General features: G+C 38.3%; 2 protein-coding genes across 2 annotated transcripts in view; one reads left to right on the top strand and one right to left on the bottom strand.

Moving 5' to 3' along the window:
* The window catches only part of LOC146467860 (uncharacterized), a 15882-nt gene extending 14470 nt beyond the window's left edge, over positions 1-1412 (bottom strand). Inside the window, exon 1 of the mRNA XM_085125421.1 lies at positions 1204-1412. Coding sequence (XP_084981547.1) covers positions 1204-1270 — 67 coding nt within the window. The 5' untranslated portion in view covers positions 1271-1412. The remainder of the gene's footprint in view (positions 1-1203) is intronic.
* Positions 1405-21139, top strand: part of LOC146467859 (protogenin-like) — a 23396-nt gene continuing 3661 nt past the window's right edge. Inside the window, exons 1-8 of the mRNA XM_085125420.1 lie at positions 1405-1546; positions 5034-5327; positions 6412-6795; positions 9662-9807; positions 10658-10829; positions 16885-16955; positions 19227-19482; positions 21041-21139. The exon at positions 21041-21139 is cut by the window's right edge and continues 43 nt beyond it. Of these exons, the coding sequence (XP_084981546.1) occupies positions 1459-1546; positions 5034-5327; positions 6412-6795; positions 9662-9807; positions 10658-10829; positions 16885-16955; positions 19227-19482; positions 21041-21139 (1510 nt within the window). The 5' untranslated portion in view covers positions 1405-1458. The remainder of the gene's footprint in view (positions 1547-5033; positions 5328-6411; positions 6796-9661; positions 9808-10657; positions 10830-16884; positions 16956-19226; positions 19483-21040) is intronic.

The following is a 21139-nucleotide window of genomic DNA, read 5'->3' as shown; positions in this document are numbered from 1 at the left end:
ATGTGAGGTGATTGTTACATTTAATAAACAACAACTTTCTGAACTTTTTAACCGACACCATTTTGAATCACTACTTAATAGAATGTTCTTACCCCAAAAATCTGAAAATGTGCGACCCCATTCAAGTATTACTCTATTGAAAATGCAATCCCATTATAGTCAATCCAGTCGTGAAAATGCAACCCCACCCAGCGGCACATTCCCATTAGCCTCTTATAAGGAAGTACCCCCCCCCCCCCCGGGGTTTACTGTACATGTGCATGAGATCATATGCCTTTTCACTTTCAAAATTAGTAGACGTGTAAATTACAGATACAGCACAAGTGCAGACAAAAAAAGCTAACCAAACAGCTGGGACTAGATAACAACACATAAGGCCAGAATAAGTTTATGCCTGGAATGGATTGGCATAGTCTCCAGTCAGTTTTGGGCTTTTGATCTACCATGACAAAAATTACAAAACCAAAATATTCAATTTTTCACAGAAAGAACAATCAATCAAAGCATTGTTTTGAACACTTACTCTGCCCCCTGAATTTTTGCAAACCCTCTGCAACACTCCACCACTTCCCCCCCCCCCCCCCCTGCTCTCCCCACCCACAAACATACACCCTAATTTGCCTGGGGAGAGATGACGGAATGGGAACTCCTGGAATTAAACATAACAATGCATAAAGATCAAATGCATGATTGTACATTTTTGAACTGCAAATGTCGCTGTCCCTTAAGTGAAATCCACAACAATCAAGAATTAGCGGTGGTCCGGTGGAAGGTCTTTCACAGAAGCTTACTGTACGGTGTGTCTTGCAAAATTTTGGTCACATATCTGACATTTTATGGCATGGGTCTCGCAGTCTCGATTTCGTCGTGAAGCCGTCCCGGACTATCGATTTCTTTAGCAAGCGGCTAAAGAAACTCTCGGACTTGCGCGCAGAAGAGATTTGCAGGTCGAAGTCTGGAATCGGTAGCAGTAGACCACAACCATCAATTAGCGCCATCTTTTGACGGATACCGAGCGCAAACAGTACCTGACTGTTTAAGCTTGAGTTATATCACGTAAACTGCTGACCTTTTACATGAAATTCTAGCCATGAAATGCGATCAAGTTCGGCTTGATAAGACCCGTTCGCGACCTGCGACGTAAGCATGATATGCTGACAGAGCGAAATATTATCTACGCAAAATACCAAGGATTCTGCTTACCTAAACCATGATGAATAACAAGTAAACTACTCAAAATGCCATAAATCCTAGATAATTTTAGAAACATGGTGTTGGCGATGGCAAAACTTGAAATGCAGAAAATCCGTGGCAGCCATCATGGCCTGGCCGCGCCAATTTTTCTCAGAAAACCGGAAGTTTGTTTTTCCGAGAATTTTCTTCGCTCTGATTGGTCCCTGTTTTACAAACATGGCGTCAAGAAAAGACGAATTGCATGTGCCTTTCTGAAAGCAACTTATGCAAATGAATGTCTTAGTAAGTGCTGTTTTGTTCTTATTTATTGGACCGTTTGACCGTGCAAGCAGTTGGGAGGCAAAGACAACAGGTGAACCTTATAAAGCCTTATTTGTTTGGTGCATTGCGCTGTTTGCCATTAGCTTACTTCGGCATAATATGGGAACGCACAAAATCGAAAGCGGAAATTCGGTTTCCTCTTTCCTCCTTACTTACGACGATGAATTTTTCGTTCTTCGCTTTCGGATTTAATACCTCAGTTATTTAGCTTTTGAGGTAAAACCTTCGCTGTGATTCGTGAAATAGGCCAACTTCAAATCAAATATGACCAAAACGGCGTTTTAATTCAATAAGCTTAAATAAGCTCAACTTTTATAAACTTCTGGGCCCACAGAAGTTGTTCAAAGCCCAATTAAGATAATCCTGGGTCAACGAGAAGTTTGAGTCGAGTTTAATTACTAATCAACTGATAATTTAGGCATTTTTCCAAAAGACTTTTGCCCATCAGTTTTGACTCAGAATTTTCTTTATACCTTATGCTAAAAATCTGACTGTCATATAAGTACATGTAACTTAAGTCTTACTGTATATGATGTCTTGATCGTAAATGTGATGGCTTAATCGATAAGAGCTATGTACAGCAGCAAACCTAAGGATTTTAGCTTAAAAAGTAAGCAGAAAATTCAACGAGGAATTCAACTTTGTTTCTAATTCACACAAATAAGTTAAACATAATAATTAATACACGCCCAGTGCGCCCAGTACCTTGCCCTAATCGTGACATGCCACATGCTACCTACAAAGTATTTCCTGTGACAAATATTATGACAGTCGCTAATTACGCGGGATGCCTTGAAGGAGCATACCGTGTCTAAAAACGGGTCGATTTCTTTTTTTTCCTTCGTCGTAGCCACAAATCGGTACATTAATTTATTCATTAAGCTCTCCCCTCTCCTACTCGGGATGTATTGTTCTGATTGTCTTCAACAAAAGCAGGCCAATCAAAATCCATTCTTGTCGCGTATATCGCGAGAGAGGGGACCCACTCACCCCTACTTGTGTGACGCCAAAGCATCATTTGATTTATTCATTAATCTTGGATTAAATTGGTGGCGCCATATTGTTAAGGACGGTGCCTACTAATACCGAAGTATTTTTGTGCGGTTTATGACTATGCGGGAAAAGCAGATCTTAGCAAGGCCTCTTGGAATCCAAAAAGAAAATTGGGGGTAACCACGCATTTTTCAGAGATAATTAAGCCATAATTTCTTTAAAAAGCGCCAAAATATAAAGGAATGTATGGGATTTTTTTCCTAAATTGAAGCTTAGTTATCTCTGAAAAATGCATGGTTACCCCCAATTTTCTTTTGAGATACCAAAAGCACTTGCTAAGTTCTGCTTTCTCCGTATAGTTTTAAACCGCGCAAAATTATCCCTGTATTAGTAGGCACCACCCATAGGAAACCCGAGTATCTCGAGATGCGCAGAACGTATGCGCAGTAACAATAGTAGGCGCCGTCCTTAACATGTTGTGGACTCAAGTGTGTCGTTTTAAAACGGAAAATAAACAATTTTGAAATGGTAAATCTAAGAATCTAAGAAGCACTCGACCTTTAAAACGGTGGAAATTGGAGAATTCCTGGCGAAGGAATCGTGCTTTGTTTGACAGTCTTAGACGTAGACGACCTCGATGCGAGACTGAAAAGAGGTCATTGAGAAGCTTACGTTATCGTAATAGAATTTCAGAAATTTCCGGTGAAAGTCTGAGTTGCATAATACAAGGGAAACAACATAACGTGATCGTCGTGACTCAAACTATTCCATTAGCAAGGATAGTTTTATAAATCTGCGAAGCATACAGTTGGAATAAATGCATCTCGCGTAAATGCCAGTATAGGCATCTTGTGTTAAATTCCAGTGGAAAGAGAACGTCTTAACCGTCAGCAACAGTAGTATTCCAGGGCCGAGTAATGTTCAAAGCCCAATTAAGGTAATGCAGGGTGAACGTGAACTTTGATTCGAGTATATTTACTAATCCGTAAGGATTTAAAAAAGTCTAAAAGATTTTTGTCCCTCAGTTTTGCCTCAGACTTTTCTTTACCATTACTGTAGATTAAAATGAGCCTTTAAGATAATCCTCTGTTAACTTTTAAGTTACCGTGGATTAGCGTTAATCTGCTTTCGACCAACCCGGCCCAGGTTTTTACTTCCATTTCTGAAGTTGGTTGATACTCGTAGGCATGCCATCACACCATTAGTACTCACCTGGCAAGTTAATGTAACAGAATTCCTTTTTATACAGTGTATAATTAGACACAAGCATTTTACTGGAAAATACACCACTTGTAGAGTTCATACCAAACTACATCCGGTATCTGAGTGGCATATTTTCCATATCCTCACTGGAGAGGATGTTGACGTCATTTCTCACTTTTTCACAGTTGTTTGTGCAAACAGTCAGTAAAAAAGGGTGAACGAATAATAGCTAGATTCGTGAAGTTCTCTGCAGCCTCCCTCTGATTTAAGAAAGATGCTTACTAATAAAGAAGTATTTTTGGGTGGTTTTAATGACTATGTGGGGAAAGCAGATCTTAGCAAGGGCCATTCAAATTCAAAGCGAAAATTATGGTTAAATACGGATTTTTTTAGAGATTAAAACAAATTAAGCAACATTGTTGCTTAATTATTATTCTAAAAAACAGTAAAATACAAAGCAATGTTCAGTATGGCATTTTTTTCAAAATTGGAACTTCATTATCTCAGTCTGAAAAATGCATGGTTACCCCAGAGCACTTGCTAAGTTCTGCTTTAATCTCATCATAGGTTTAAACCACACACACAAAAAAATCCCTGTATTAGTAGGCACCACCCATAGGAAACCCAAGTATCTCGAGATGCACAGAACATATCTGAGTAGCAAAAGTAGGAACCATCCTTAAGGAGTCAAAAATTTATCGTTGTAGACTGTATCATGTATACATGTACCTGTAGCTTTCTAATAATTATTGTATTATTAGCTGTCTGGTGTATGTTTTGGAAAAAGTGTTGTCAGTAACTTCTAATTAAAGACTCTCCGTCGAACGGCATGCTGCACATGCATTTGTTGTTGTTTTGGGGTGGATTGTTAATGGTAGTTTAATTTAAGACTATGGAGCCCAACAATGTTGTAGCATGTCAGTCGTGTCACTGCGATTTGTGCCAATTACCTGCCATTACCAATTGGCTATACATATTCAATATGTTGATTGTGTTGAGGAAGTTACACAAGTGACAGTATCAGAAGTTAATGTATATTTAGTTCATTGCTGCCTTAGATAGGAACTAGTTCAATAATAACTTACAATAAGTGTATTATTGTTTGTCTCATGACGTAGTGGTTACATCATGAGACAAACAATAATACCCTTGTTGTTATTGTATCTACCGCAATGAACAACAACAACCTCTTTCTCGACATTCAATAATAATGTTGCCCAAATTTCAAAAATTTCTTTTAATTATAGTTTGGTGTTCTCTGGTTGGAACCTTTCCAGGCTACTTATCAAGGTTTTGGTATTAATAATATCCGTCTATTTCAGATTCAGCCATTCTTCAAGTGAACCCACAACATGTGTTCATTTCTGTCAATGAGACTCTGGTATTAAACTGTTCCATCACCACTCCAAATCATGGTCTCCTCCCAAGCCAGTTGCTTTGGAAACACAACAACGTTTGGATGCTGAATTCCAGTCATGTTGTTGATAACAGCACAGTTCAGCTGAGGATAAGTCACACTCGTTATGAAGATGCAGGAGTCTATGGATGTGGAGTATTTTATAATTCTTCACTCTTCAATTATGTGCCCACACAAAACCTCACAGTCGTGGTTGGAGGTAGGCAAATGAAGACAACTACTGACAGTAACTGTTAGTCTGTAGTCTGCATTGCTTTAATTGAAATGAAGCAGTCCTCAGAGCTCAATCTGTGATTGAGTCCTTCCTTCTCTCAATTCCTTCCTTTCTACAGTGTGTATGTGTACCTTCTTACCTCCTTCCTTTCCTGCCCCTCTTCCTTCCTTCCTTCCTTCCTTCCTTCCTTCCTTCCTCCCTTCCTTCCTTCCTTCCTTCCTTCCTTCCTTCCTTCCTTCCTTCCTTCCTTCCTTCCTTCCTCCCTCCCTCCCTTCCTTCCTTCCTCCCTCCCTCCCTTCCTTCCTTCCTTCCTTCCTTCCTTCCTTCCTTCCTTCCTTCCTTCCTTCCTTCCTTCCTTCCTTCCTCCCTTCCATCCTCTTTCCCTCCCTCTCGTCCTTCCTTCCTCTCTTCCTTCCAAGCTCCCACCCTTCCTTCCTTTCTCCCTCCATCTTGCCCTTCCTTCTTTCCTTGCCCTCATCTTGGGTGCTATTCTTTAAAGCAGGCTTGCTTTGTTTGGCTGAACAAAGCAACCTAAGATGCTAGGTACATGTATACTCATACCGGGGCTGCCTTCATGGCCTGAACTTTATTTTGGTGTGAAGCTTAATGCAGTCATTCCCTTACTAAATAAATAAATAAATAAATAAATAAATAAATAAATAAATAAATAAATAAATAAATAAATAAATAAATAAATAAATAAATAAATAAATAAACAGATAAATAAAAACCTTTAGTCTAATCACACCATTATGTACAATTGTACATGGTCATGCAAATTTTTGTGGTCCATTATTTTCAACTTGGTGATCAGAGCCCAGTTGCAGAAACTATCTTAAAGATCATAAGTGGGAGTTTGGGGGGATAACAGACATTTTTTAAAGATAATAATTGTTAGTAAGCTTGCTTCAATTTTGGATTCAAATAGCTTTGCTAAGATAGATCTGCTTTTTAAATTAATTTTTCTGGTATAGTCATAAACTGCTCAAAAATGCCTCTACCTATCTGTACTGTAAAGTCCCTTTTCATATTGAATTGCATTTCTTTTCTTTTTGAACATATCTTGCAGAGAAACCCAAGCTCAGACCAGAAATGCTGACACTAGTAAATGCATCTGGGAAGCCCATACAGGAACTAACTTTGAAGTGGATTCCAGCTCTACAGATCAATGTGACATACAAACTGTTTCTTGGTCGACCACATCATTATCATTTCGTATTCAGCAACAGTGCAGTTTGTACATGGAGTTGGACGCTAAGGAATAAAAATGAATTGTTATGTCGTGTTGGAAAAGATGTTCTTGGGCAGTTGTTTCAGTCGAGTGACTTAATCGATCATTTAAAATGTAATGAATCATTATTCAGGTGTGATACTTTAGGTGCCAAAGTAGTTGCACAAAATGCATTTGGTACAAGTGAAGACACAAGTTCTACATGGAACTTACTTGATCATGGTAAGACTCAGTGAATGCAAATTAATGTGAAGAATTAACACTGTATTAACCATTTTATTTTAATTTTAATTATTTTTGTTTTAAATTACTCTTATAGAAGTGATAAAAAAAATGTTTTCTTAATGCTCATGCCAGACGTTGCAAGATGCTTTTTAAAATAGCTTTTTTGTGGTCATTGTGTTGGACATACAAATGACTGCTTATCTGCTGCCCACTAGCTTTCACGTTTGAATTGCTGCTGCAGTTATACCTTTGGTCTTGTGTATATTGTAGCTTTGTAGTCGACAAAATGTAATGTTTCAGCTCAGTGAAGATGAATTGGCAGCCGATCAGCAGTAATCCTGTGTGTTGGATTGTTGTCCAGACTTTTGTGCACCAACATTATATATGTGTTATTGACCAAGCGTGAGGTCAAGATGGCTGGATATTGGCCAAGTTCTTTTTTTGCGTTTTTATGGACCGAGACGAAGGCGAGGTCCATAAAAATGCAAAAAAAGAACGAGGCCAATATCCAGCCATCTTGACCGAACAAGCTTGGTCATTAAAGGATTTATTATATGGCTTTACCTTCAAGTTAAAACCACAACAACAAAACAAAACAGGACATGAAACTGCTCTGCTCGGAAAGAAATTCTTCATAGCCGGCCGGCGCAAGATTTATTTTCAGTGCATTTTTGGATTAGCATGTGATCGTGGAAAACAAGGAATCCTAAATTATCTTAAGGCTCTAACTTTATAATGGATTAAAGGGAGTATATAATTATTGAGAACGAAAAATTTAGATTTTCGCAAGAGTGGGAAGATTTGAATAGAATCCGGCAAACTCGCCATTTTCAGCCGATCGTGCCGTGGCGTAAATAATAAACATTTTTACACAGTTTTCGGCTTCCAATCATTAATTCTTGAATGAAATTATAGATTTTGAAAATATATGGAAACATAAGCCGAAAAATAGAGCGAGTAAATCAGAAAACTGGGCGAAGCTTTGATAAGATTTTGTTGTTTACAACAACCAAGACGCGGCTAAATTAAAAACGTGAGCTTCTTCGGCGAACTTGAGAAAAAACACTTTTCTGAACTGCTCTAAACACTTAACGCAACTTTCACTACGCTATGACATACATACAGTCATTGCAAACCTAGAGAACTAATCAATTTGGCACTCCACTTGAGAAAATAAGTTTTACAAAATCAACTCTATCTAAAATACTACACACAGAGCAACTCACCAATTCAACTCGGTTCATTGTAGCTGAAACAAAATTTTCACTACACTAGGACGATTCTGTTCTCTTTCCTTTCCTTTAGGTAAATGTTGAGAGTTTACCAAACATTTTAGTGAGTGTTTTCACCCAGAACAACGAGAAAATCGAAGAAAAGCTTGCATTGTTGCTCAGATTTGAACTTTCGATGCCAAGCGGACGGGCAACGGGTAATCCCGAGCGGGCAAGATAGCTCCATCTTGCCGCGCGGGTAGCCAATCACACAGCATGATTTGACTCATCTTGCCCGCTCGTGGAGCCAGCCATATAATATTTCTTATTGCTTATTAATTAAAAGTAACTTAAAGTTTGATCAGCAGATCATGTGACAGATGAATGAAAGCTGAGTTAATAATAAAATAAATAAAAATAAAATAAGTAAATAGGAATTTCAGTGGAATCCACGGAGTGGCTTCTCTCTCCACTGTTTCCAGGTCGAGTTGGAATTTGGAAATGTTGGTTTTTGTGGAGGGAGGAAAACCGGAGTACCCGGAGAAAAACCCTTGGAGCAAGGACGAGAACCAAAAACAAACTCAACCCACATGTGACGCCGAGACCGGGAATCAAACCCGGGCCACATTGGTGGGAGGCGAGTGCTCTCACCACTGCGCCATCCCTGTTCCCACAAAATTATGTGTGGTACATGTACAGTAATTAACACTCTTTAATGATTAAGGTGTATTTTTCAGTCAGTGGCATAGGCATAATATACAGTACTTGGAAAATTGAAAACCCAAGTTCTCCCAACAGGAGTCAAACTTATGACCCTCCAATTACAATGTACATGTACAGTACTAGTGTTGATACTCTACCACTGAATAATGTGAGACTCTTGGAAGTTTTATAATGGGAAACGGGGCTAGTACCATGAAACAAATCTAAATTCCAGAGCATGCCGGCACCTCCAGATAACAAATTTAGCACAGCACCTAGGCCACACCATCTTCCCTAAAGAATATCAAGGCTGTTGCCTGAGAAAAATTTCAAGGAGCCCACAAGGCCAGTAGCCAAGAAGTTAGTAGCCCAACATGTGAAGTGTAAATAGAGGTGCTGCTGCAAAACCCCCGAGGCTTCCAGCGCATTTCCTTGGGCATGCATCCTAGCTACATACATGTAGGCCCCAGGGGGGATACTCGGGTATAAACGTGACAGGGGGGTCTGACGTATTTTTTTGGGTCTAAAATTTTCAACTCCTGTATTTTTTTGGGTTGGAGATTTAACCGTGTATTTTTTTGGGTCTGAAAAATCTGCGCGTATTTTTTTTTGGGTTCGAATTTCCGCCAGGCTAATAGTTCTTACACAGCAGAAAGGCAGTATGTTTACTGTTGTTAAAATTGCATTTTTAGGGTATAAAAGTCATGTATTTTTTTGGGGGTCTAAAATTTCCAGTCTTGTATTTTTTTGAGTACACAATATAGGGTCCATGTATTTTTTTTGGTGCAAAGTATTAGGCTCCGTCGCCCCCCCCCCCCCCCCCATCACGTTTATACCCGAGTACCTCCCCTGGGATGTAGGCTACCAGTTTCCTGTTAAACGGTAGCCTAAAAATAAACAGTGTAATTTTGAATCTATTTTTAACATTAATTATACTCCTTTTTTTTCAGCACGATGCCCACCTCCACGTCATTTGAATGTAATTTCAGGAGATTATGGTGTGAGAGTCAGCTGGCAGCGCCCACCCCTGGTTTGGGAGAGGTTCCAAGTGTTCTACCAACTAACATACAATGGAACACAAGTTTTATCTGGCATGGTATGGAAAATTGTGTGTGTTGAGATGGAATGCTGGAAACATCATCCAGGTTTAAGTTTTCATAATCATGAATTGTTAGGTAGTAATAATTATAGTAGAATTAATCTCTGCTAATAACACTAAGTTTTCAGCAGAATTATACTTTTAAAATGCATGCATGTCTCCTTGTTTGCATTACTAACAATTAATTTTTAAGTAACATTAATTTAGTGTCATTGGTTCAGCAAAATGTTCTTTTAAGAAGCAGTTGTTTGTTTTCTAAATTTTTTCAAAAAGAGTTTTCAATTGCTTCAATGGAAAAACTGATTGTGGAAAACAATGATAGTGCAGCGATGTTTCCTCAGTTCCTACATATACAGGAACTCCTTGCAGTAGGCTCTGCTAATTTAAAGGGGCAGTTGGGAGTCAAGTAGAAATGAAAGACTGAACACAAAGAAACAGACACACAAGTCAAGGGAGATTGGGAACAAGCTCAAATTGGGGAATGATTAAGCAAGTGACTGGGGTTAAGACAGCTTTTGAACAGCTTTTGAATGTTTTTTGAACTGAAGCTTGAATCACTTTGAATGTTCCAAGGACGGTTTCAGGACCTAAATGATTTTTATGCTGTTACAGAAGAACTTATTAATATGTGTAATATCTTGTAAAGTAATTATAAATTAGCTTGCCACAAATACAATTCTCCCAGTGGTTTCAGGAATGGTTACATGTACAATCATGTAACTCGTATGACTTGTGTATGGCGTTTCACAGGTTTGATGAATTCCTGTTGGAACTAACTAAAGATGCTTTGTTTTGACCCGTGCTTGTAACAATAAATATTTGTATTTGCTTTGATTTATTTCTACAGAGGTTGCCAGCTATTTCCCCCCTTCGTCTAAACTTTGAAGGACTGAATTATACTATTACTGGCCTTGTTCCATTTTCAAGGTATAAGTTTGCAGTATCCTGCAAGTTTGTTGATCTGCCTGCGTATGAAAGTGGCCCATCAGTTTACGTTGAAATGACATCAGTAGAAGAAGGTAAAGTCTTTTAATGTTAGACTTTACTTTAAATTTATCATTGCAAGGTATTTTGCATAGTCTTTCCGACAAATGTGTAGGTTTTTTTTATACTTTTAGATTAACACACATAGATCTTCTTTATAGCAGAGCTCCACGCGTGCACAGAGCCCCACAGCTAAGAGAACTTGGTAACCTGTGAGAGAGAAAAATTTTGGTTTGGCTTATGACGCCCAACCTTCCGTACATACGTATGCTATCCCACAGTGCTAATGCGCCCATGTTTGTTCGGCGGGAAGTTGCATGGCCAGTTGCTTTTAAGGAAAACGTCAAGTAATTTAAAAATGCTTAAGAACACAAAATACAAAGTCAATTTATATGTATTTGTTGGATATGTCGACAAATGTGGAAAGAAGAGAAAGAGAGAAAATAAGAAAAGCAAAAAGCGGAGACAACATTAAAGAGAGTGACGGATAGCAAGAGCAGGTCACCCGGAAAAGTAAATTTAAAGACGCCGCCTCACATTTGCCTGTATCACCCGTTTGTGATCAGTTACGGTATCTTTCAGAACTCTAAAGCAGCTTTACCCAGACACTTTAATCGTTTTCGATACCACCAATATTCAAGGGGAACTCGGCAGTTAATTTTTGAAAAGTTTTGTGGCCGTGTTTTTTCATTCGCACCCAAGGCACTGCTGCTCTTGTGTGTTTGTAAACACCCACAAGTTTAAACACTCTGAAATAATTATACCAAAACCCAGAGTAATTTCCTGTATTCTTCTTTTCTTAACGTTTATTTAGAGACTAGAATTATTACTATAGGAGCAGAATTGACACAGTTTTGAATTTCCAAACATTTTTTCCTGGGCTGCTAACTTGCGGCTAACTTAGCGACTTGCGGCTAACTAACTTAGAGACTAGAATTATTACTTTAGAAGCAGAATTGTCACAGTTTTGAATTTCCAAACATTTTTTCCTGGGCCGCTAACTTGCTCTCACAAAAAGTGTTATCATGTTTACCTGTAATTAAACGGTTGTTACAAATCATTTGTAAACAAAAATACTTTCTTCCAGGCAACAATTGATAATTTTTCTCCATGTTACAAGTTCCAAGCTTTACGCAGACAGTTTAATCATTTCCATACCACCGATATTCGTAGATAAATTATTTTTTGAACATTTTGTTTTGGAGCTCTGTATGTGCAATGCATTTGTCCTCATTCTGCTCCCATGCTCTAAATCTTGGACTGTTGGACTGTATTTAAAGATGCACAAGTTCTAAACGCTCAAATATTTCGGGCCACGACCAAACATTATTTTTCCTGTCTTAAAATTTTTTTAAAGGGCAGAATTATTTTAGTAGGAGCAATTATGACTGAGTTATGATTTTTATTCGAGTGCCAAATATGTCAGAGAAACCTGTTAAGCAACGGCAACGGCAGCGGCGACGCTGCAAATGAACAATGAACAAAAACTTTCGCTCCTTACGTGGATTTAACATTTGCCCTCAACAGTCAACAGTCTCTACCTCCACTTCGTTTTGGATCTGATACAATTCAGCCGTCTCTATGTTCCAGAAACATTGGTGTCGTTTTTGATAGTACTATGTCGATGCTCCCTCATGTTAATTCTGTTTGTAAATCTGCCTTCTATCATCTTCGAAACATCTCTCGTATAAGAAAATTGCTATCCACTACAACCACTGAGACTCTAGTCCACGCTTTTATAACCTCCAAGTTGGATCACTGTAACTCTCTCTTATACAATGTTCCGAAATATGTCATTAAAAAGCTTCAGTCAGTACAGAATGCCGCGGCTCGACTAATCACAGGCTCTCGCAAGTATGACCACATAACCCCTATTTTATTTGAACTCCACTGGCTTCCAGTTTCCGAGCGAATCAAATTCAAAATAATTCTGCTCACCCACAAAGCTCTTCGCCAACAGTCCCCCATTTACATACAAGACCTGATACGCCGCTATACAACTTCAAGAACGCTCCGATCGTCGTCTGACGCATTTCGCCTATGTCATGTGAACCATAATCTAAAGTCGTATGGCTCCAGAGCTTTCGCTGTTTCGGCCCCAGAACTCTGGAACAAACTACCTATCGACATCCGTAATTGCGACAATTTAAATGTTTTTAAACGTAAACTTAAGACTCATCTTTTTTCGAATTATTTTAAACAAATATGATTTTTACTTTGTAAAGCGCTTAGAACAGAACTGGATAAGCGCTATATAAGTAGTTATTATTATTATTATTATTATTATTATTATTATTATTATTGGTACATTTCTTTGCCGTCCTCCGCAAAGCAACAGGGAGCTTAAGCAACGACGACGGCGACGGCAACGACAACGCCGGAAAACAAAAGGTTTAATGAGCAAAAACAATCGCTCTGCACGTGTGCTTTACATTTTGGTACATTTTTTTGTCGTCCTCTGCAAAACAACAACGTGAGATGACCACATTTAAGGTTTTGTGGAGAACGTGGGCACACGGCGGTGAATCTTTCGTTTTCTTTCTTAACTTGTACGCCACTCCTACCAATTTGGTTTCATGATAGTTCGCCATTTTTGTAAAAGTTGAGCGAGTTGAAATAATCGCGAAGTAGCACTTGTAAATGAAAAAAAGATATATTTTCAGGTGACGTTTTCGTTGCCGTTGCCGTCGTCGTTGCTTGAGCTCCCTAACAACGTGAAATGACAGTAATTCGACGTTTCGTGGTACATGAGCAAACGACGGTGAAGTTTCTTTCTCTCACTGTGTTAACTTGAACACAACTCCTAATTTAGGCAACTCGCCTGCCATTTACAAGTCTAATGCGTTTCTGGGTAATTTTGAAGAAGAGCTCCCCGAACCGACTGTCGGTAAATTGTCGGCCAACAGTGGACCGACAGCTAACCGACAGTTTACCGACAGGCTACCGACAGATCAATTCCACCATACAATAAAGTAAGATTATAAGTCTACTCGAACAGTCCACGAACCGAACTTATTTTATGGTATCTACGGTAGCAATAATCAATAATGTCCTTATTTTAATTTACGTGTTTCAAGCTTTGCAAATGTACTTCAATCATTTTGATAGGGCAAATATTATTTTGTGGAGAAACCAGTTTTTGGACATTTTGTTTCGGGGCAGTTTCGTTCGCACCACCAGCTCTCATGCAGTTGTTAACACACACAAATTTTCATTAAGCTTTGACTTAAAGATCCCTGTCAAGCAACAAAGAGTGATTTCGCTGTGTTCTCCTTTTCTTGACGTTTATTAAGATTTCACTAGGAGCAACATGTTGACTGACTTACAAATTTTAAATTATTTTTTTGGGACACGAAACTGCTCTTAATTGAACCATGCTCTTGTAAGGGAATTCATAACAAGGACGAAGTGATGATAGGAAGATGGTCATCCAGTACTTTTTTTTTTTTTTTAAGTTTAATGATCAATACATGGCAGCCCTAAGGCTGAATTGCGTATTTACAATAATAAAATCGATAAAAAGTATGTATAAAACTAGGTACAGTACGTGAGAGTAAAATGCGCTCTGTCTCGATTAATTAGCATCCAGAAATTTTGCCCTCAGTGAAAGGAAAATGCCCTCTGTCTCAATATAATCAGCATCCTGTAGTTTTGCCTTCAGTGTTACAATCATTGTAATTGTTATTGTTTGTAAGCAGTGTGCTGCCTTTGCACTAAATATAACCCCAGAAAGGATATAAGGAATTTGTGGAAGGCTGTTACGTTCCTTTGATAAGCAGACTTATATAAATGCTATTAAAAAAGTAATTGTGGAGCTATTTATACGGTGGTTAAAAATAAAACAGTTGTTGGTGCTTATTAATAAGGTGTTGAAATAAAACAGTTTTTGGTGGTTATTAATATGGTGTTTAAAATGAAACTGTTTTTGGTGGTTAACAATACGTTGATGTGGTTATAAATACGGTGGTTAAAAGAAATAGCGCTTAAATTATGTTCATACGGAAACCATAAGCAGAAATGCTACATGTATTAAAAAGTAATTTTGGAGCTCTGCTTTTAGGCTCTGCTAAATATATATATATATATATATATATATATATATATATATATATATATATATATTACATTATTTTTTTTGATTTACAGTTTAGTGTTATTATTACTTGGTACTGACACCTTTTTTGTGTTCAGGGCCCGGTTGTTGCACAACGCTAATCCCCGATTAAAAGTTAACCAAGGTTTTCACTTCACTCGTTTAAGATGTTTTTAAAAGCCAATTTTAAGTTAAAGGAACTTTAGGAAGAGTCTACTTCAAACATTGGTGGCAAAAATCTTTTGGAAGAACCTTCATTAAATAGTTAAACTCCAATCCAAGTTCACGTTAACCCATAGCAGGGTGATCAGTAACCTAAAGCTTTGTGAACACTAGGAGACATGCTGTAGGGTCAAGCTGCAGGGAGATTCTCTCTCGTGTGTACTGAATAACGCATTTGGGACAGTTTGCAAGAGCAGTGCGCACGATGCAACATTCAAATGTGGGTCGCCATGTCCCCGCTTCATGGCGCACAAATTCAAATATGCTGAGTTTTATGCTACGTGTTGCCGAGACAAAATTTTGTCCCTGCAAAGCCATTTTTCATGAAAACGGAACGTACACACCAGGCAAACAGTCCCTACAACAGGTTCCCGCTACATGTGGCTGCAACATCTCCCCTAGTGTGAACCAAACTTAGCTGGGCTTTGAACAACTGGGTTCTGACTTTTAACGTGCATACGCTAAACTTGACTGTCTAGGAGCCTTCAGGCCAGAACATCCCAAATGGCATTCCAAATTTTTTCTTTCCTTTTTTTTGTTACATTTGCCTCAAAATTTCCACACGAATTACTTTGAACTTGGTAGTTTGCTCAATAAGCACTCTTTTCCTAAATACCCGAGGAAGTTTCATTTGCTTACAAGTAAACAAATATATAATTATATATTATATAAAATTATATAAAATAATTATATAATTATATTGTTAGCATAAGGTGTCATTTAGGTCGTTTATTGATTAAAAATTACCTGCCTTGTGGATGGTCTGTAGTATTTCGAATGACATAGCTGTGAGGATCGTTCGTGCGTAAGATTGTGGGGAGTGGTCAATTTTTGCACTTTCAAGGGCCAAACAAAGCCAAGCTAATTTATTAGGCCGGTTTACAAGCTACGTTTTGTTGGTGCGTCCAAATCAGGAGTGGCGGAAATCGTATGACAATTTCTTTGAGAGTGTTGGCCCGACTGACTTAAGAAAGATATTTTGCACTGCAATGTTCATATTTTCGGAATCGGGTGGTGCCAAGTTTCATTATTTTCACAAATCGGTCATAAATCGGATGGCAAATACATTTAAGATTAGGGCGGAGGATTAAGCTCCAATAGTGATCAGCATGTAAATTTTCCTTTTAATATTACTAGTTTATCAAGCATACGAGCCATGAGAATAAAGAAAATGATCACCAAAGATGAACTGCCTTGATTTTTAAACAAACGCTCCCAGCTACAGTCAAACCTCCGTGTGCGACCGCCTCTCGTAAGCGACCACCTATCCAAAACACTAATTTTTTTCCAGTCAAAGCCCTATAGTTGGAACCTCTCGTAAGCGACCGCAACCATATTTTGAGGTGACGGCATTATATTTTTTTCATTGTTTTTAACCTCTTGTAAGCGACCACTTGACACATGGTCTGATCTCTGTGTCCGCTTGTACAGTATGTACTGCGTTACTCAGAGTTTACGAGGAACTTTTAATAACAACCTAGCACTGCTCGTATTGTAACAAGGAAAATGTGTGCAATAAACTCTCTTCGAATTAGTAGATGCATGTGTCTGACCTGTTTCCGGAAGAGCCCCACTCTGGTTCGACTCTCATAAGCGACCACCTCCGGTAAGCGAGCACTAAATCTTGGCATTTTGTGTGGTCGCTTACGGGAGGTTCGACTCTAGTACCATAAAAATGTAGGGAGACAGTAAGGAGAATGTGCATACATGTTGATATTGGGAATTAATTGGTTAAGCTGATCAGGATATTCTTTGCTTGTCTCTTTTCTGTACAGTACCTTCTCAAGCACCAACATGCGAAGTGACCAACAAGTCAATAGATGGCCATGCTTTTGTTTCATTGAAGGTAAAGAAATTTTCTCTTGTTTCATTGAAGGTAAAAAAAATTTCTCTAAGAAATAGTAATAATAATAATAATAATAATAATAATAATAATAATAATAATAATAATAATAATCTTTAAACAGGGTGCGTTCTCGCAAAAGTGGTTTTAGAACGGACCTGTATAAAGTAAATAAATATATAGATAAGAATAAAATAAATAAAATTTACAGACATTACTATTACAATGATATAAGATAAAAGAATAAAATAGCTACATTACTATACATTAAAGTATAATTTAAAATGGTAATAATTGGATATTAACAAAATACTACGATAAAAGCTGCACTTTCTTTTTAAACAATAAAATCGATTCAGTTCCCTGAATTTCTGAATTAAGATTGTTAAAATCTTTTAATGCCTCTACTAAATACGTATTAATTTTTTCCTTCGATGGAACCAATCATCTCTCCTCAATACGCACAGTAGCTTTCGGTGAGAAAGGTATTGAAAGATTACTCATTACCAGGCTAAGCCTGACGTCTCTTTACATCACATCGTACATACAGATGTACGTTCAGTGCTGCTTACATGCAATAGCTTACTCAATCAACAGTGGAAGTAGAGCTGGAAGTAACTTTCCTTGCTTTATATAGCAGGGCTTTTTGTCCTCACATACCTTTATTTTGGTGGATCATTTTACTGGCCAGGGCCCAGTCGTTCGAAACTGGATTAAGCTAATCCTGGGTTAACGAGAACTTTGATTTGACTATAGTTACTAATCCGTCAGGATTCGTCCAAAAGAGTTTTGTCCCTTAGTTTTGCCTTAGAAATTTCTTTTTCATTAGCTTAAAAATGAGCCTTTAAAATCATCTATAATGAGCGAGACGAAAACCTCGGTTTACTTTTAATCGTGGATTAGTGTTAATGGGCTTTCGAATAACCCGGCCCAGATGTCTTCAACGTTTTTTTTACCTAAGTCATTGCCAATCAGTATACACATGCAGCGTAGTGCATGCTTGGAATTGCATATTGTGGTAACCTAAAATTAATTTGCGATCCATAAGAAAAGACATGAAGTTGCCGGATTTTTTTGTGAAATCCTCATCTGATCAGTGATCATGTCCCCAGAGAAACTGCTGCCATTGGAGTTCTACGTGTACATGTTCCATACTTAAATACTTCAACGACTGCCCCCCTCCCCTTCAAGTTTAACATCCCCAGTCAAATTGAAAGGCCAAGAGCATAACCGTGTTATGAGGAAAACGGGAGATCGGTCAAGAATTCGACAGAAGTGTGACATTTTTGCATGTAACCTTCAATATAGTCAGTGAACATCGCTGTTTGTTTTACTTCGCTGGCCTATGTGTTGTTTACGAGGAAAACAAGGCCAAAATATCGAGTCATCGAGAGAAAAGCAAAGAAAAAAGCGGAAAAACAGATGCTTTTGAGTGAAAAAAAAAAAAAAAAAAAGAAAAAGAAAGAACAGAGCGATGTCGTTTGATTAAATTGAACGTAACATGCAAAATTCCAGCAAAGGTGTAGATGGTTAGACTCATCCAAAGAAAAATAAATCCCTCGGGTATTAACAGAGGGAGGTCTTTATTACACCTAAATAGTCTGCAACTATTCAGGTATGTAAAGGAGACCCTAACAGTGATCAGCATCAAATTTCTGTTATATCAATGATCATTCAACCCATGAGGTCATGAGAATTAAGGATATGATCACCCAAGGTGAATTTTCCTGATACACTCTTTTCTTGTATATAAGAACGTCTAATTTTGAGGCTGAGGCTGAACGTTCTTATTATTTTTGGCAAATTGAGCCTGGAAAGTTCTTAAGATGTTGTTAAGTTATTTGCTATAGTATTTCAATAAATCTATGCGGACGTAACGAAGACACCTATTATTTGGGTTAATTGGATCTTATAGACTGAATTTTTTCATCTATTATTTTATCTGTATTTAAACTTTTCATTTCAAAAACATTTGGTCGTGATAAATATTTTCTTAACTGACTCTCAGCCTGGGTAATGTTCTTACTATGTTCTTAAATTTTAGTTAATCTCAGCCTCAACGTTCTTATAAAAAGGTTCTTATATAAAAAAGAGTGTATTCTAATAACTTCTCCCAATTTCTTTTATAAGAAAAGTATGGGGACAAGATAGGAGAATTTGTTCTTTGATGTTAGGGGTTAAAGGGTTAATAAGCAGATGTTCAATGAACCCAGTTTTCTTTAAATGAGGGTAAGGTGTAACAGCAAAGGAATGTCTTTCGTTTTATTTATGCAGCCTCCGCCAAAGAGTTCATGGAATGGAATGCCAAGAAGATATGTTGTTGACTATGTCCACAGGGACCAACACAACTCAGTCAATGTATCACTTGGTGGGTTAAATATGGACAGACCCTTAGGAGTATGGTTAAACGACACTGAGGCGCACAAGAATTACTCTGTTAGGGTGACTATGTGTACCGGTGCTGGTTGCAGAGAGAAGTTTAGCCAACCATGCTTTATACATGCGGTGACTGAGGACGCCAATAATGAAGGTTGGTCAAAGTTGCTTGAGCGTGCATTGACTGACTTTGTTAACGATGTAGGTAATGATAATGAATATTTGTTAAATAGACGATAAAACACTGCCAAGTTTTGAAAATTTTATGGCGTCATTTTATGGTCTGAAAGAGTATAGACCATAGAAAACTGCCATCAATTTGTGGATAAAGGATAAAGTACGAGTACGAGCGAAATTGGCTTTATTTTCCGTTGAGAAAACGCGCACGTTACATCTGACGTCACTTTTACTGTCTGTACTCTTATAGACAATAGCTACGAGCCAATCAGTACGCTTGAATTTTGACAGTTATCGTAAAAATGTTTTTATTTTCTGCGCCCACATGTTCCTTCATTGTTATTGTAATGATGTGACAGACAAGCAGCCAGGCCTTGAGGCGGCGAGAATAGCCGGGCACATCAAGAAAACCACCGCTGGAAATTGGTTTTAACGATTTGGGGAAATCTTACGAATGTGGCGAAATTTCGTCAGATTTCGTTAAATAATTAGAACTTGTTTGTTGCATTAGGTTTAAGCGACGGAAAACTTGGTGTTGTTTTGTTTTTCTTAACTCCAGAATCATGTAATTACGGGTTTCCCATGGTACTCAATAGAAACTGCATCCTCTAAACCCGGTGAAAGAGCATGTCAAGAAATTGTCTTGGCACTAGTGAATTACAACAGCTTAAGAGTGCCCTGCCTTGAATGCTGTTGAAATGTCTGTATTTGGCTTTTGATGTCAAGAAAACTGTGTTTTTAAAAAGAAGGTCCGCTATAAATGTGCAAGCCCCTCCTTCCGTTCACACCTTTGTTGGTGTGAAATGCAAATTTAGACGCCGCTCAGTTGTGGCACGTTGTTCCCCGGGGGGGGGGGGGGTACTCCCTTTTATGGGCTATATGGGTATGTGCGGCGCCAAAGGGTATGGTTTTTCAGCCGCTTTGGTCATAAATAGGGTATTGATTTTAGCCATTTTGGTAATAAATAGGTTATCGACTTTTGCACTCTAGTCTTGAATTCGTTTTTTTTTTTTTTTTGAAGAGGCTACTTCTTCATCATGATGTTTACGGCAACTGTGTACGTGCCGCAACGGTTTGTCACGCGCTGGGCTCCAGGGGTTTTTGAACTGAAGTTGACTAGACACTATCAGGTCATAAATAGGGTATCAAATGTTTGGTCAGGTCATAAATAGGGTCGGGAAAGTCGCAGATTTTGGTGATAAATAGGGTAAGGGTTTTGGGAAGCGGGCCGCACACCCGTATCCAATTTTTTTGGAAGTACCCCCCCCCCCCCGGACGTTGTTCAAGTTTCAAGCGTCCTCTGATAACATATGCTTCAAAATTTCGTAATTTCATCATAGCAATATAAGTTGTCGGTTTCTAATTCGGTTACCTGGGTTTCTTCCGAAAACTAAGCCAATTTTATCAGTAATGGTCTTAAAAAAGTATGCGTGTTGTTTGTCAGTTGTTCACCGTCTGATGGTTGATTGACAACTGAAGGTGAGATTGGCCAGGCCGGGCTCCTTTTATAACGGTATTTCCTGTTTAAATTTCAGTTGGAGGCGACAGTCTTAATCCAGAACTTGATAAAAGAAAAGCTGGTTGGGACGTCCCTGTTACTATCGTTATTGCTTTGGCATCGGCAATGGCGGGAC

The sequence above is a fragment of the Pavona decussata genome, unplaced genomic scaffold (genome assembly GCF_977016875.1).
Source record: "Pavona decussata unplaced genomic scaffold, jaPavDecu1.1 SCAFFOLD_134, whole genome shotgun sequence".
In the NCBI taxonomy this organism is placed as follows: Eukaryota; Metazoa; Cnidaria; class Anthozoa; order Scleractinia; family Agariciidae; genus Pavona; species Pavona decussata.
Note: the sequence above shows the minus strand (reverse complement) of the source record. Positions and strands in the feature narration are given on the sequence as shown.